We start from the raw sequence: 16,630 nt of genomic DNA, 5'->3' as shown, positions 1-16,630 counted from the left end.
TGGTTTTCACCCTTTAAACCCTGTATAGGGATATGGCCTTTGCTGCAGGGGAGCCACCAGACTGCTACCTCTTGGAATAGTCCCAGGGTAGTTAGCAGTTGACCCAGGGGGTGGGGGTGGGGCAGAGACACCGGTTGCAAAGCACCAAGGAATCAGACAATACACATAGTCAGAATCACGCTGAGGTCAGGCAGGCAGAGTACATGTGAATCCAAGAAACAGTCCAAGGACCAGGGCAGGCACAGCATCTCAATCCAGGCAATAGGCAGAAGAGGAACACAGGCACAGGTCAGGTCAGAAGACACACAGACTCGGGAGTCATGTAGAGCATGGTCCAGAGTCAGAGAAACGGATTATAGGTCACAGATTTATTTAACCAATCATTAGTAACAGGAGTCGTCCCGGAAGATTGGAAATTGGCAAATGTCGTGCCCATTCACAAGAAAGGTAGTAGGGAGGAATCGAGCAACTATAGACCAGTGAGTCTGACATCAATAGTAGGCAAATTAATGGAAACCCTATTAAAGGATAGGATTGTGGAACATCTAAAATCCCATGGATTGCAAGATGAAAAACAACATGGGTTTACTTCAGGGAGATCATGTCAAACAAATCTTATAGATTTTTTTGACTGGGTGAATAAAATAATAGACGGTGGAGGTGCAGTAGACATCGCATATCTAGATTTTAGTAAGGCTTTTGACACTGTCCCACATAGAAGACTTAGCAATAAACTGCAGTCATTGAGCATGGACTCCCATATTGTTGAGTGGATTAGGCAGTGGCTGAGTGACAGACAACAGAGGGTTGTAGTCAATGGAGAACATTCAAAACAAGGTAATGTTACCAGTGGGGTTCCACAGGGATCTGTACTGGGACCGATTTTGTTTAATATCTTCATAAGTGATATTGCAAAAGGCCTCGCTGGTAAGGTTTGTCTTTTTGCTGATGACACAAAGATATGTAACAGGGTTGATGTTCCTGGAGGGAAACGCCAAATGGAAAAGGATTTAGGAAAACTAGAAGAATGGTCAGAACTCTGGCAACTGAAATTTAATGTGGATAAGTGCAAGATAATGCACCTGGGGCGTAAAAACCCAAGGGCAGAATATAGAATATTTGACACAGTCCTGACCTCAGTATCTGAGGAAAGGGATTTAGGAGTAATTATTTCAGAAGACTTAAAGGTGGGAAGACAATGTAATAGAGCAGCACGAAATGCCAGCAGAATGCTTGGATGTATAGGGAGAGGTATAAGCAGTAGAAAGAGTGAAGTGCTTATGCCGCTGTACAGAACACTGGTGAGACCTCACTTGGAGTATTGTGCGCAGTACTGGAGGCCATATCTCCAGAAGGATATAGATACTCTAGAGAGAGTTCAGAGAAGAGCTACTAAACTAGTACATGGATTGCAGGATAAAACTTACCAGGAAAGGTTAAAGGACCTTAATATGTATAGCTTGGAAGAAAGAAGAGACAGAGGGGATATGATAGAAACTTTTAAATACATAAAGGGAATCAACTCGGTAAAGGAAGAGAGCATATTTAAAAGAAGAAAAACTACCACAAGAGGACACAGTTTTAAATTAGAGGGGCAAAGGTTTAAAAGTAATATAAGGAAGTATTACTTTACTGAGAGAGTAGTGGATGCATGGAATAGCCTTCCTGCAGAAGTGGTAGCTGCAAATACAGTGAAAGGGTTTAAGCATGCATGGGATAGGCATAAGGCCATCCTTTATATAAGATAGGGCCGGGGGCTATCCATAGTACTCAGTATATTGGGCAGACTAGATGGGCCAAATGGTTCTTATCTGCCGACACATTCTATGTTCTATGTTTCTATGTCACATGATTCAGAAGACAATAAAGACCATACAGAACCGGTAGCTCTGACAAGGGGTGGGGCACACAACACAGAATATATAGTAAGGCTGATGAGCTCATTAGACAAGCAGGTGCACACAGAAACCAAAGTGCATTAACCCTTGCAGTGCTGCAGAGAATACCAGAATACAGAAACAAAGGCGGGATAAATCCTAGCAATGCTGCAGGAGGAGGGGTGTGATAGCGGGCACAGATTACCAATGTAACACATATGTACCCTGAGTTTCCCTGTACAGACCCTTGGTTTGTGAAGTAAAATGGAGATGTGAATAGCAGTCGCACCATTTACTTCTACGGGTCCGTGTGCAGCCTGTTGTACACACCAATCTGAATTACATTGGTGTGAATATGTACTTTTGCTAAGCAGACAAAAACACAGATGCAGGAAACTCTCTACATGCTCACCACACTGTCACCTGTATCTGGAATCTGCACCGTTTTCGTTATGACATCCATGATGGTTGTCTGTTGAGAAAAGAAATAACTGTGAGCCACATCAGGCTGTGAAAATGGTTCGGGTGCCTACATTATAATCTGAGAATATACAATCCCATTGCTTGCACTTTAATTTCTGAGGATAGTCGACAAATAAACATGAGGTTTTAGAGGAGCCGTCACCTCTCCTGACAGGACTACCTGCATTCTCCATGTATCTCCATGTAACAGCAACAATGGAGCATCTTTGCATAAAACTCTATGGGGCAGATTCACTAATAGCGGTGCAGATTCACTAATAGCGGTGCAGTTTGCACTGTCTAAGGCTGGGTTCACACGGGAGTTGCGGGAAAATGTGCGGGTGCGTTGCGGAAACACCCGCGATTTTTCCGCGCGAGTGCAAAACATTGTAATGCGTTCTTCACAGAAGTTCGGGCTTGGGATCGGTGTTCTGTAGATTGTATTATTTCCCCTTATAACATAGTTATAAGGGAAAATAATAGCATTCTGAATACAGAATGCATAGTAAACTAGCGCTGGAGGGGCTAAAAAAAAAAATTTTACTCACCTTAGTCCACTTGATCGCGGCCCGGCATCTCCTTCTGTCTCCTTTGCTGAACAGGACCTGTGGTGAGCATTAATTACAGGTAAAGGACCTTTGGTGACGTCACTCCGGTCATCACATGATCCATCACCATGGTAAAAGATCATGCGATGGATCATGTGATGAACGGAATGACGTCACCAAAGGTCCTGTTCAGCAAAGGAGACAGAAGGAGATGCCGGGCTACGCGATCAAGTGGACTAAGGCGAGTTAAATTTTTATATATTTTATTTTTTTAACTCCTCCAGCGCTAGTTTACTATGCATTCTGTATTCAGAATGCTATTATTTTCCCTTATAACCATGTTATAAGGGAAAATAATAATGATCGGGTCTCCATCCCGATCGTCTCCTAGCAACCGTGCGTGAAAATCGCACCGCATCCGCACTTGCTTGCGGGTGCTTGCGATTTTCACGCAACCCCATTCACTTCTATGGGGCCTGCGTTGCGTGAAAAAGCAGAATATAGAGCATGCTGCGATTTTCACGCAACGCACAAGTGATGCGTCAAAATCACCGCTCATCTGAACAGCCCCATTGAAATGAATGGGTCAGGATTCAGTGCGGGTGCAATACGTTCACCTACCGCATTGCACCCACGCGGAAATCTCGCCCGTGTGAACGCAGCCTAAGAATACGAATCCCAGTCTTAAAATTAGATAAGTTTATTATTGTTGCCCACGAACCTTTATAAATCATGTTCTAAATCCTGCACCCGATTCTGTCTGTGCACCAAAAATCTGTCCGTCTGCCAAAAATTTTGTCCTGGCACCTATAAGTTGGTGTAGTTTTACTGTAAAACTGAGTGCAAATTTTGGTGCATTTTTATATGCAGAGGAGGTGGAATTAGGCCACGCTCATCTCCTGCAAAGCCATGCCCCTTGTTGAACGAGGCAGGAAACGAATAGAAAAGTGTGCAAAACTGATGGTAAAGATTATGCAAAGCATATTTTTTGGAGTAAAACTTTTCAATAAAATGAAAACTGGGTATTATCATCCTCTTCTTTAAAGGGGTTCTCCGGGCTTTTAATATTGATGACCTATCCTCAATATCAAATCGGTGAGGGTGCTGGGTGTTGGACCCACGCCGATCAGCCGTATGAAGGGAAGGTGCACGCAGTACGTGCATGCTGTCTCCCTACTCTCTTCCTGCTCAACATAGGAATCGCAGCAGTGAGCAGGAAGAGAGAAGGGAGACGGTACGCACGCACTGCACGCACCTTCCCTTCATACAGCTGATCAGTGGCGATGCCGGGTGTCGGACCTCACTGATCTGATATTGCTGACCTCTCCGGAGAATAGGTCAGCAAAATTAAAAGCCTGGAGAAACCTTTAGGCTCCATTCCCACGTCCGCAATTCTGTTCTGCATTTTGCGGAACGGAATTGCGGACCCATTCATTTTTTATGGGGCCACACGATGTGCTGTCCGGATCCGCACTTCCGGGTCCGCAATTCCGTTCCTGAAAAAAAATAGAACATGTCCTACTCTGGTCCACAATTGCGGACAAGATTAGGCATTTTCTATCATAGTGCCGGCGATGTGCGGTCCGCAAAATGCGGAACGCACATTGCCGGTGTCCGTGTTTTGCGGACCCGCCGATCTGCAAAACACATACAGATGTGTGAATGGACCCTTTAAGAAAGGCATCTCTTCTGTCTTCATCTTAGCTGTGTGCAGGAAAAGGACCTGTGGTGACGTCACTCCAGTCATCACATGGTCCATCACATGATCTTTTACCATGGTGATGGATCATGTGATGACCGGAGTGACGTCGCCACAGGTCCTTTTCCTGCACACAGCTAAGATGAAGACAGAAGAGATGCCGGCTGCGCGAGCAAGGAGCTTAAGGCGAGTTTAATTTATTTTTATTTATTTTTTAACCCCTCCAGCACTATTGTACTAAGCATTCTGTATTCAGAATGCTATTATTTCCCCTTATAACCATGTTATAAGGGAAAATAATAATGATCGGGTCTCCATCCCGATCATCTCCTAGCAACCGTGCGTGAAAATCGCACCGCATCCGCACTTGCTTGCGGCTGCTTACGATTTTCATGCAGCCCCATTCACTTCTATGGGGCCTGCGTTGCTTGGAAAACGCACAATATAGAGCATGCTGCGATTTTCACGCAACGCATAAGTGATGCGTGAAAATCACAGCTCATGTGCACAGCCCCATAGAAATGAATGGGTCCACCTTCCGCATTTCACCCGCGCGGAATACTCGCCCGTGTGAACTCGCCTTAGGCCCTTTTCACACGGGCGAGTATTCCACGCGGATGCGATGCGTGAGTTGAACGCATTGCACCCGCACTGAATCCTGACCCATTCATTTCTATGGGGCTGTGCACACGAGCGGTGATTTTCACGCATCACTTGTGCGTTGCGTGAAAATCGCAGCATGCTCCTCTTTGTGCGTTTTTCACGTAACGCAGGCCCCATAGAAGTGAATGGGGTTGCGTGAAAATCGCAAGCATCCGCAAGCAAGTGCAGATGCGGTGCGATTTTCACGCACGGTTGCTAGGAGATGATCGGGATGGGGACCCGAATATTATTATTTTCCCTTATAATATGGTTATAAGCGAAAATAATAGCATTCTAAATACAGAATGCATAGTAAAATAGCACTGGAGGGGTTAAAAAAAAAATGAAAAAAAATTAAACTCACCTTAATCCACTTGCTCGCGCAGCCCGGCTTCTCTTCTGTCTTCTTTTTTGCTGTGTGCAGGAAAAGGACCTGTGGTGACGTCACTCCAGTCATCACATGGTCCGTCACATGATCTTTTACCATGGTGATGGATCATGTGATGGACCATGTGATGACCGGAGTGACGTCACCACAGGTCCTTTTCCTGCACACAGCAAAAAAAGAAGACAGAAGAGATGCCGGGCTACGCGAGCAAGTATATTAAGGTGAGTTAAATTATTATTATAATTTTTTTAACCCCTCCAGCCCTACTTTACTATGCATTCTGTATTCAGAATGCTATTATTTTCCCTTATAACCATGTTATAAGGGAAAATAATACAATCTACAGATGTCACTGCCAGCTCTATGAGAAGGTCTGTTAGACGTTCTTCGCTACCTCTTGCATGAAGTTCTTTGTTTTGGTTTTACTTTGTCATTTCCTTCTCCCAGCTGTCATCTATTTGCACTGATTGTCTCCCTTTATATTCCCTCCCATACTGCCTCACTTTGCGGTTTATACTTCTTCCTGGATGAGTTGTTCACTGCTGGATGCTCCTTCTCCTGATTCCTCAGATAAGTCTGTTTCCTTTATTTGTGTTTCCTTGCTGGCTTGATTGTAGGTGACCCTGACTCCGTCCGTATTAAGTGCAGGGAGCCGGTGGTCGTGTCCCCTCACTATTATAGGGTTTTCAGGTGTCACATAGTATTAGGTACGTGGACATGCAATCGTCTACCATAAAGATCTTTGCATGGGCATAGCAGTCAGGGAGAGCTCTAGGGGTTTTATAGGGCTCACCCATATGCTCCTTAGTTTGGGATCAAGCCAGTCGGATGTTTATTTATAAGTTCCAGCTTTCTGCAACACCATCCGTGACAACAGAACACCGATCCCAAGCCCAAACTTCTGTGAATAAGTTCGGGTTTGGGTACCAAACATGCGCGATTTTTCTCACGCGAGTGCAAAACGCATTACAATGTTTTACACTCGCACAACGCACCCGCAACGCCCGTGTGAAAGAGGCCTTAGTGTTTCTTCAGGAAAATTAGTAAAATCCTACAAACTGACTTACATTTGAGGCTTAAATAAGAGCGGTCACCTCTTCTGACATGTTGCATTCCCCTTGTAACAACATTTCTAAAGACTCTATTTTCATGGCTCTATATAGATATCAGTATACCTAATTTATGACGAGGCGTATGCCACCTGTCTATGATAAATCTGCTCCAAAGTGTTTCTGTCTTGTAGGGAAAAACCCTCAGGATTGGTCAGCCCGCCATTGATCAGATATTTAAAGGGGTTGTCCGGGCTTTTAATATTGATGCCATAGACAGCAGTGTTGAACAGGAAGAGAGAAGAGAGGCGGCATGTGCACACTTCACGCGCCGTCTCCCCATACAGCTGATCGGCGGGGGTGTCAGGTGTCAGTCCCCGCCCATCTGATATTGATGACCTATTCTAAGGATAGAAAAAAATGCGTATAGCAGCACAACGAAAAATTAAAGCCTTATCTTGTGGTGGTGCCAGCCGTGTTGGGAGCCAGTCAGAAGTTCCCCCTTGGATGCGTCATATAGAAGAAACCGCAGCACTCTCTTGTCTTCAATTCAGTGGAATTTATTTCACCAGGAAAAAATGCGACGTTTCGACCGTAATGGTCTTTCTCAAGCCTCGACGTTTCGACCGTAATGGTCTTTCTCAAGCCTGAGGCTTGAGAAAGACCATTACGGTCGAAACGTCGCATTTTTTGCTGGTGAAATAAATTACACTGAATTGAAGACAAGAGAGTGCTGCGGTTTCTCCTATATGACCTATTCTAAGGATAGGTCATCAATATTAAAAGCCCGGACAATATTAATATCAGCATTCTGATCATAGATCATTAGGATTTTGATATTTACGTTGGGTTGGGCTAATTAATATGTCTGACAAATGTGAAAGAAACATCATTACATTTAAGTGTCTGCTTCTAGGAAAGTTTGGTATCAATATGGAGGCACTACAGCTTACACAGGGGTTATCATCCAGCTTTCTCAGGCTCCTGGATGGTAAATCTGCTTGGTTATGCTTCTAATGCTCCAGGACTAGGCACAATTTCCATTAAAGGCCCTAAGAAAGTATATGTCAGTTTTGTTAACTGCTGTGGTCATACTGTACCATGCTATAGTTCTTTGTGAAGTGGCTTCCATCACTACGAAACAGCTGGATTAGCGTGCTCTTCCCAACAGTGGAGTCACCTATATAGAAGCAAGTATAAAACGGTCATAATGTACTATTGTATATGACAAAATAATAGATAAAATAACCAAGAGACCCAATGAGAAGACAAGAATACAGCACAATCCAACAAAGATTCGGCCATTTCCTACTGTGCACCGAGCACGGTGTTCTTTGTCCACTTTCCCAATTATTTTTTTAATTGTCCTAATGCATCTAAAATGACAAATGAAAGAACTTTGCAATAGGTCTTCATTAAAGATTTCCAATCATTTTGCATCTACAATTTCTATGCAGATGCTGAGCATCTCCATGGTAACAGACTACAAAACCACTTATAAGTCGAAATCTGCAGTCATGCTTCCTTATAGATTTTCCTACATATTGTTAATTTACATTCCATAGGTTAGCAGAAGGTGAGGTGGAGAAAGGAGCATGACTGGAGAGTCAGACTACACAAGCACTGTTGAATCCACAGGAAAGGTCATCAATATCACAACCCCCGCTGATCAGCTGTTCGGGGAAGCTGTGGTGCTCACCGGCGCTCTGGTGAATGTGGTGGCCTCCCGGGCGCTTACCAAGCACAGCACCGTACATTATGTAGTGGCAGTGCTTGGTATTGCAGCTCAGCTACATTGACTTCAATGGGACTGAGCTGCACCTAGGCCAAGTGACCTATGAACGTGACGTCACTGGCCTAGGAAGAGGAACGCCCAGCTTCTTCTAACAGCTGATTGTAGCAGATCCCTGATATTGATGACCTATCCTGAGGATAGGTCCAACTGCTGGCACCCTCAGCGATTCCAAGAAGGGAGGTTAGTGATCTCTTAATGAAGCAGTAGCGTGCATGTCGGTCCCCTGCTCCATTCATTTTTATGGGACTAACACAGCACTGTCTACATCAGTCCTATAGAAGTGAACCTACACCACTGCTGACTACTGGACACAAATGGCTGACTTCTTTCCAGAAGATGATGGTCTGTCATTGGTCTGCTAAATGATCACTTCTTGAGAAATTTCATTGAGCAATCTTTTTTGACCAACTTTAGACACAGGTGTATGGGTACCTTTGCTTTAGATGCATTGGAATAAAAAAAACAGGTTTAGGCAGGTTTCTCTGGAGAGCTCTTTGATATTGACAGCTGGGCAAAGGAAAATACTTTTTTTTATAATTTTTTTTTTACTGTTCCTGCTTTCCACGGAGCTCAATGAGCGCTGTGTATACAGATACGCGTATATCAAAATAAAATAAAAGTTCTCCGATACGTTGCCCATCAATGGCGCTGCAAGTCCCAAAGTGAAGTGGGTTCCGTTCACATAATCAGTCAGTTTGCTTCAATACAGGAACGCGCTGCTCTCAATCCTACGGTGGTATCCCGCTTTACTTGAAACCACAATCCTCACATAGGCAAAGGTACAACTCCGTAAGCCAAAGGATTTATTGGTTCCAAGTCACTTTCTGTGAAAGCCAAATTAGTGCAAAATAGTGAAGGACCACCAACCAAAATTATATAAAAAGGATTTATTATACTCACAAGCGTACTGTAGCAAATAAATGCGCATATCACAAAACCATATCAGTCCCTCTCAATTCACCCGACCTAGGTTTCGCTATTGCTTCATCAGGGTCGCGTATAAACCTGTACCAGTTCTCACACTATCTGGCAGAAGACAAGTGCTAGGCTGACACTGACCTTTTGTCACTACCAGAGCTTTGAGACGTTCTCACAGCTCTGTTTCTCCACCCCTGTGATGATGTCACTACTAGAGCTTGGAGGAGTTCTCTCTGCTCTGTTTCTCCGCCCCTGTGATTAGGTCTTTACTTTCTGTTTCCTTCCTCCCAGCTGTTCCTCCTGTGTTTGATTTCTCTGCCTTTAAATCACCCCTCCTCCTTTATAGGGTGCGGATTATATTTCTCATTTGAGTTGTATCTCTTACTTGAGTATCTTCACTTGTGTGCTATCATTTCACTGGACCTGTGTTCTGCTGCAGCAAGTACTCCGGATATTGCCAGCTGTCTTTGGATCTGTCTTCACTGCTGCCGCAGCTCCTTCAATTAGGTGTGCAGACATTGTGTGTTTCTGTTTGTTTGCTGACCGGATCAGAGGCGACCCTGGTTCCGTCCATATACTGAGCAGGGCACCGGTGGCCGTGCCCCTTCCACTATTGTAGGGGTTACAGTGGTCATCAGTCTTAGGTTCGCGGGCATGCCTCGATCCACCATTTGGATCCGGGCATGTGCTTAGCAGCATAGGGAGAGCTTTGAGGGTCTGACAGGGGTCACCCTTTATCCTCCCTAGTTTGGGTCCGGTCAGTAGCTTTATCCACTGTGTATGCTCTTGTTGCTCACATACAGCCGTGACACCTTTTCTGCAGCTTACTTCGCTTTGCTGTATAGACTGGGGCAGAGTCAGCAGAGGGTGTATTTAATGATAGCTCTACTGTATTGTTGGAGGCTTATATAAGGAAGGGAATCAACACCATACACACAGATAAGTGTGTGTGGGGGGTGCTGTATTCCATCACTTCTTGGAGAATGTAATAGTCTATGAGGATCTCAATACCGGCGAAAAACGCTTCTATCTTGTCCCCATTCATTGTCAATGGGGACAAAACGGAACTGAACAGAACGGGATGCATTCCGTTCCGTTTGGTTGCGTTCCCATACCGGAGAGAAAACCGCAGCAAGCTGCGGTTTTCTTTCAGTCATTGGGATGCGGAGAAAAACATGTGCATGACCCACAATGCAAGTCAATGGGGACGGATCCGTTTTCTCTGACACAATAGAAAACGGATTTCAATGGTGTTCATGACAGGTCATTGCTATGTTAAAGATAATACAACCGGATCTGTTCATAACGGATGCAGCCGGTTGTATTATCAGTAACGGAAGCGTTTTTGCTGAACCCTGCCGGATCAGGCAAAAACGCAAGTGTGAAAGTAGCCTTAGGTAGCCCTCATTCCTAGTAGCTGCCACGAAGCGCACACCCTTTGTATCACTTAATATGACAGTAGGGAAATTTTTGAAATTAACAATAGCTTCTATACAAAACACACGCTTTATTTTTTTATATATATATACTCAAATCAGAAATAAATGTGTGAGATATTCCCTTTAACAGAGCGGAGCTAATGTGCTTTTTATGTTCAACGCGGTGACTACTTTTGAAGGTATCGAGTTGTTGGACATCAGTCAATTGAAAGTGACATTCTGGGCAAATTCTCTTACTTCACAAAAGGACCTACTAGGTTAATTCTTGCACTATGGTCCACGAAATGCAAGTTTCAAGGCAATCTGTACACTATAGATCCTTAACACCAAATGCAATGACAACTACTGCTGCACATTACTGGACCAAGATGGTGTCCCCTTCTTCTTCCAACTCAGCGCTTTGCTTCTGTCGGCTAACATTTTACTAGTTTCGCTGTTTGCCCCCAGCACGTCATACTGAGTGAAGAAGAAAACTTGGACTGGATGTCAAATATTTGTAAGGCTACTTTCCCACTGGCGTTTTGGCTTTCCGTTTGCGAGATCCGTTTCAAGGCTCTCACACGCGGTCCAAAACGGATCAGTTCTGCCCTAATGCATTCTGAACGGATAAGGATCCGCTCAGAATGCATCAGTTTGCCTCCGATCAGTCTCCATTCCGCTTTAGAGGCGGACATCAAAACACTGCTTGCAGCGATTTGGTGTCCGTCTGATGAAACTGAGCCAAGCGGATCCGTCCTGGCACACAATGCAAGTCAATGGGGACGGTTTTCACTGACACAATAGAAAACGGATCCGTCCCCCATTGACTTTTAATGGTGTTCAAGACGGATCCGGCTTGGCCATGTTAAAGATAATACAAATGTTCTGAACGCATGCATGCGGTTGTATTATCTGAACAGATCCGTCTGTGCAGATCCATGACGGATCCGTACCAAACACGAGTGTGAAAGTAGCCTAAAATGTCTGCTGAATGCAGGGTCTTCATATGTGTCTAAGGCTACTTTCACACTTGCGGCAGAGAGATCCGGCAAGCAGTTCCGTCGCCGGAACTGCCTGCCGGATCAGGCAAAATGTATGCTAACTGATGGCATTAGTAAGACTGATCAGGATCCTGATCAGTCTTAAAAATGCCTGATCAGTCGAAAAAATGCATTGAAATGCCGGATCCGTCTTTCCGGTGTCATCCGGCAAAAACGGATCCGGCATTTATTTTTTCACCTTTTTTTCAGTCTGCGCATGCGCATACCGGAAGGACGGATCCGGCATTCGGCACTAATACATTCCTATGGGAAAAAATGCCTGATCCGGCATTCAGGCAAGTCTTCAGTTTTTTTAGCCGGAGATAAAACCGTAGCATGCTACGGTTTTCTCCTTTGCCTGATCAGTCAAAACGACTGAACTGAACACATCCTGATGCAAACTGAACGGATTACTCTCCATTCAGAATGCATGGGGACATACCTGATCAGTTCTTTTCCGGTATAGAGCCCCTGTGACGGAACTCTATGCCGGAAAAGAACAACGCAAGTGTGAAAGTAGCCTAGCTCCTGAATCCACCAAAAAAGCTCCTATCCACAGTAAAATGAAGCAGGCCCAGGGTGGAGGAGAAACTGAAAGCATTTCTCATATTACCGTATATTCCAGCCGGTACACCCACCTTCATGTAAATGCTAATCTTCAGAAGGCAGAAAAGTACTTTGGAGCGATGTCAGGTGTATTAAACTAACTCCTGGGAGTGACGAGGCGCTATGTGGGAACAGTGAGAGACAAGCGTGGGAATGGGGCCTAACTGCACAGATTGAGCAAATCCAATCCCACTACTAAGCTGCACTTCAAACAATTTAGAAAACTGTAAAGAACATTTGGGAAAAATAAGCTGTTAAGCAACATATTACATATTGCAAACAAGGGCTACTTTCACACTAGCGGTTTTACTGGATCCGGCAGGGTCTAGCAAAAACGCTTCCGTTACTGATAATACAACCGTCTGCACCCGTTATGATATCTTTAACATAGCCAAGACGGATCCGTTTTCTATGGCAGATTGTGTCAGAGAAAACGTCCCCATTGAGGCCTCATGCACACGACCGTTGTGTGCATCCGTGGCTGTTGTGCCGTTTTCCGGTTTTTTTTCGCGGATCCATTGACTTTCAATGGGTCCGTGGAAAAATCGGAAAATGCATAGTTTTGCAGCCGCATCCGTGATCCGTGTTTCCTGTCCATCAAAAAAAAATGACCTGTCCTATTTTTTTGACGGACAACGGTTTACGGACCCATTCAAGTCAATGGGTCCGTGAAAGAACACGGATGCACACAAGATTGGCATCCGCGTCCGTGATCCGTGGCCGTAGGTTACTTTCATACAGACGGATCCGAAGATCCGTCTGCATAAAAGCTTTTTCAGAGATGAGTTTTCACTTCGTGAAAACTCAAATCCGACAGTATATTCTAACACAGAGGCATTCCCATAGTGATGGGGACGCTTCTAGCTAGAATATACTACGAACTGTGTACATGACTGCCCCCTGCTGCCTGGCAGCACCCGATCTCTTACAGGGGGCTGTGATTCGCACAATTAACCCCTCAGGTGCTGCACCTGAGGGGTTAATTGTGCATATCATAGCCCCCTATAAGAGATCAGGGGCTGCCAGGCAGCAGGGGGCAGACCCCCCTCCCTCCCCAGTTTGAATATCATTGGTGGCCAGTGTGCGGCCCCCCCGCCCCCCCCTATTGTAATATCATTAGTGGCCAGTGTGCGGCCTCCCCCGCCCCCCCCTCTCCCTCTATTGTAATATCATTGGTGGCCAGTGTGTGGCCTCCCCTCTCCCCTCCCCCCCCCCCCCCCCCGATCATTGGTGGCAGCGGAGATTTCCGATCGGAGTCCCAGTTTAATCGCTCTGGGGCTCCGATCGGTAACCATGGCAACCAGGACGCTACTGCAGGCCTGGTTGCCATGGTTACTTAGCAATATTACAATATTAGAAGCATCATACTTACCTGCTGGCTGCTGCACTGTCTGTGATCGGCCGGGAGCTCCTCCTACTGGCAAGTGACAGATCATTAAGCAATGCGCCGCACAGACCTGTGCACAGAGCCCCAGAGCGATTAAACTGGGACTCCGATCGGAACTCTCCGCTGCCACCAATGATCGGGGGGGGGGGAGGCCGCACACTGGCCACCAATGGTATTAATACAATAGAGGGGGGGGGGGCGGGGTGGGCGCACACTGGCCACCAATGATATTACAATAGAGGGAGGGGGGGGGGCGGGAAAGGCCGCACACTGGCCACCAATGATATTACAATAGAGGGGGGGCCCGGGGGGGGGGGAGCACACTGGCCACCAATGATATTCAAACTGGGGAGGGAGGGGGGTCTGCCCCCTGCTGCCTGGCAGCCCCTGATCTCTTACAGGGGGCTATGATACGCACAATTAACCCCTTCAGGTGCGGCACCTGAAGGGTTAATTGTGCTGATCACAGCCCCCTGTAAAAGATCGGGTGCTGCCAGGCAGCAGGGGGCAGTCATGTACACAGTTCGTAGTATATTCTAACTTGAAGCGTCCCCATCACTATGGGAACGCCTCTGTGTTAGAATATACTGTCGGATCTGAGTTTCACAATGTAACTCAAATCCGATGGTATATTCTAACATAGAGGCGTTCCCATGGTGATGGGGACGCTTCAAGTTAAAATATACCATCGGATTGGAGAAAACTCCGATCCTATGGTATATTAACTCCTGACTTTACATTGAAAGTCAATGGGGGACGGATCCATTTGAAATTGCACCATATTGTGTCAACGTCAAACGGATCCGTCCCCATTGACTTGCATTGTAATTCAGGACGGATCCGTTTGGCTCCGCACGGCCAGGCGGACACCAAAATGACTTTTTTTTTTCATGTCCGTGGATCCTCCAAAAATCAAGGAAGACCCACGGACGAAAAAACGGTCACGGATCACGGACCAACGGAACCCCGTTTTGCGGACCGTGAAAAAAAACGGTCGTGTGCATGAGGCCTGACTTGCATGGTGGGTCATGACGGATCCGTCTTGCTCCGCATCCAAGGATGGAAAGCAAAGTTTGCTCTCCGGTATGAGAATGGAACGGAATGCAGAGGAGCACTCCCTTCTGCTACATTTACTCCACATTGACAATGAATGGGGACAAAATGGAAGCGTTTTTCTCCGGTATTAAGACCCTATGAGGGATCTCAATACCGGAAAATATTAACTCTAATGTGAAAGTAGCCTAAGTTACTATATACAGTGTGTGTATATATATATATATATATATCCTGCGCAAAGTACACCCTCAATTCTATGGTTTCATGTGTCGGGCATAATTTTTAAAAAAACACCTCAGGTCCTTATAAAGTCTTAAATTAGATAAATTCAAGCTCAGATTATTTAAAGGGGTTGTCTAACTTCAGCAAATGGCAATAATTAGTACATAGACAAAGTTAAAGAGGGCCATTCCTTTATTATTTCTACTAGAAGTTATGAATGAATTGCTATTAGCCTTCAGTAAGGGTACAGAGGGGAGGTAACCAGTTGGGGGGGGGGGGGGGGGTGTACCTGCACAGTCTGAAAATGGCAGCACTGATTGGATAGAGTCAGACTGTGCAGGTACACCCCTCCAACTGGTTACCACCCCTCTGTACCCTTACTGAAAGCTAATAGAAAAATTAATTAATAACTTCTAGTATGAATTAACAAAGGAATGGCACAACATACAGACATAAGAATAGAGGCTCCAGAATTGTTATTACACGGGGAATGCATGAAGTTATTAAAACAGGCATGTCAGGAGTGGTGAAAGGTCATCTTTAAGGATGATTATAAAAATTTCCCAATTATTTTTTTTATTCATTTTTTTCGGGCAATAATTTATTTTTCTGATGAATTGTTGTTGTCGGGACAGCTAAGCAACATATAAATTAAATACAAACTAAATACATATAAATTATTGATTAACTTTTATTGGCATGTATTTTTTAATTTATTTTTTTTGCCACAAAGTAATAGAAAAAAAAAAAAAAAGCTATTCTATTATTGTTTTTTGCACTTTAAATTTACAACATTCACAGTGTAGCATAACTAGTGCATTACTTTTATTGTATGGGTCAACATGATAATTGTGATACCAAATATATGTAGTCTTATTTGTTGTTGTTTTTGCACAATAACAGCATCTAATGCGAAAACTATTTTTTTTTATGTTGTTGCATTCCAAGAGTCATTTTTCTGATAATGTTGCCGTATACGGGCTTGTCTTTTGTGGGACGAGATGTGGCTACATTGGTACCATTTTGGCTTACAAGGGACTTACTGATTTCAATTTTTTTGTGGGGGGAGGGGGATAGGAACAATTTCATTATCTTTTGCCTTTCTCATTTTTTTTACGTTGGTTACGGTGTGGTGTAAATAAAATGTTATCTTTATTACGTTGTATGTGACACCATAGGGGTTGTGTGCGTTTTTTTTTTTTTTAATGAAAAATATACTTTTTTTATGGAAAGAATGATTTTATTTATTTTTGTTTATATAAACTTTATTAACCTTAAATTTTTTATCTCAATGGGACATGCAGTGCATTTTACTCTATCACTGTAACAGGCTGCCTATTAGGCCAAGTCTGCTGGACAGTTTAATAGACATACAGTCATGACAGGCCTAGGGGACTTTGTTAGGCTCCTGACTGCCATGGCAACACATCAACGCCTCGCTTGGGGCCATTGGTGATAGGGAGACTCAGTGTAACTGCCTAGATACCATGGTCGCTTACAGGGTACACAGTGCTGGGCTCCCG

General features: G+C 44.6%; 1 protein-coding gene across 1 annotated transcript in view; it reads right to left on the bottom strand.

Annotated features, from left to right (window-relative positions):
* IFT27 (intraflagellar transport 27) overlaps positions 1-16,630 on the bottom strand; it is a 53,527-nt gene that overhangs the window by 17,546 nt on the left and 19,351 nt on the right. Inside the window, exons 2-3 of the mRNA XM_040407212.1 lie at positions 7,766-7,845; positions 2,290-2,349 (exon numbers count right to left, since the gene is read on the bottom strand). Coding sequence (XP_040263146.1) covers positions 2,290-2,349; positions 7,766-7,845 — 140 coding nt within the window. The remainder of the gene's footprint in view (positions 1-2,289; positions 2,350-7,765; positions 7,846-16,630) is intronic.

Source organism: Bufo bufo, chromosome 9 (assembly GCF_905171765.1).
Source record: "Bufo bufo chromosome 9, aBufBuf1.1, whole genome shotgun sequence".
Classification (NCBI taxonomy): domain Eukaryota; kingdom Metazoa; phylum Chordata; class Amphibia; order Anura; family Bufonidae; genus Bufo; species Bufo bufo.
Note: the sequence above shows the minus strand (reverse complement) of the source record. Positions and strands in the feature narration are given on the sequence as shown.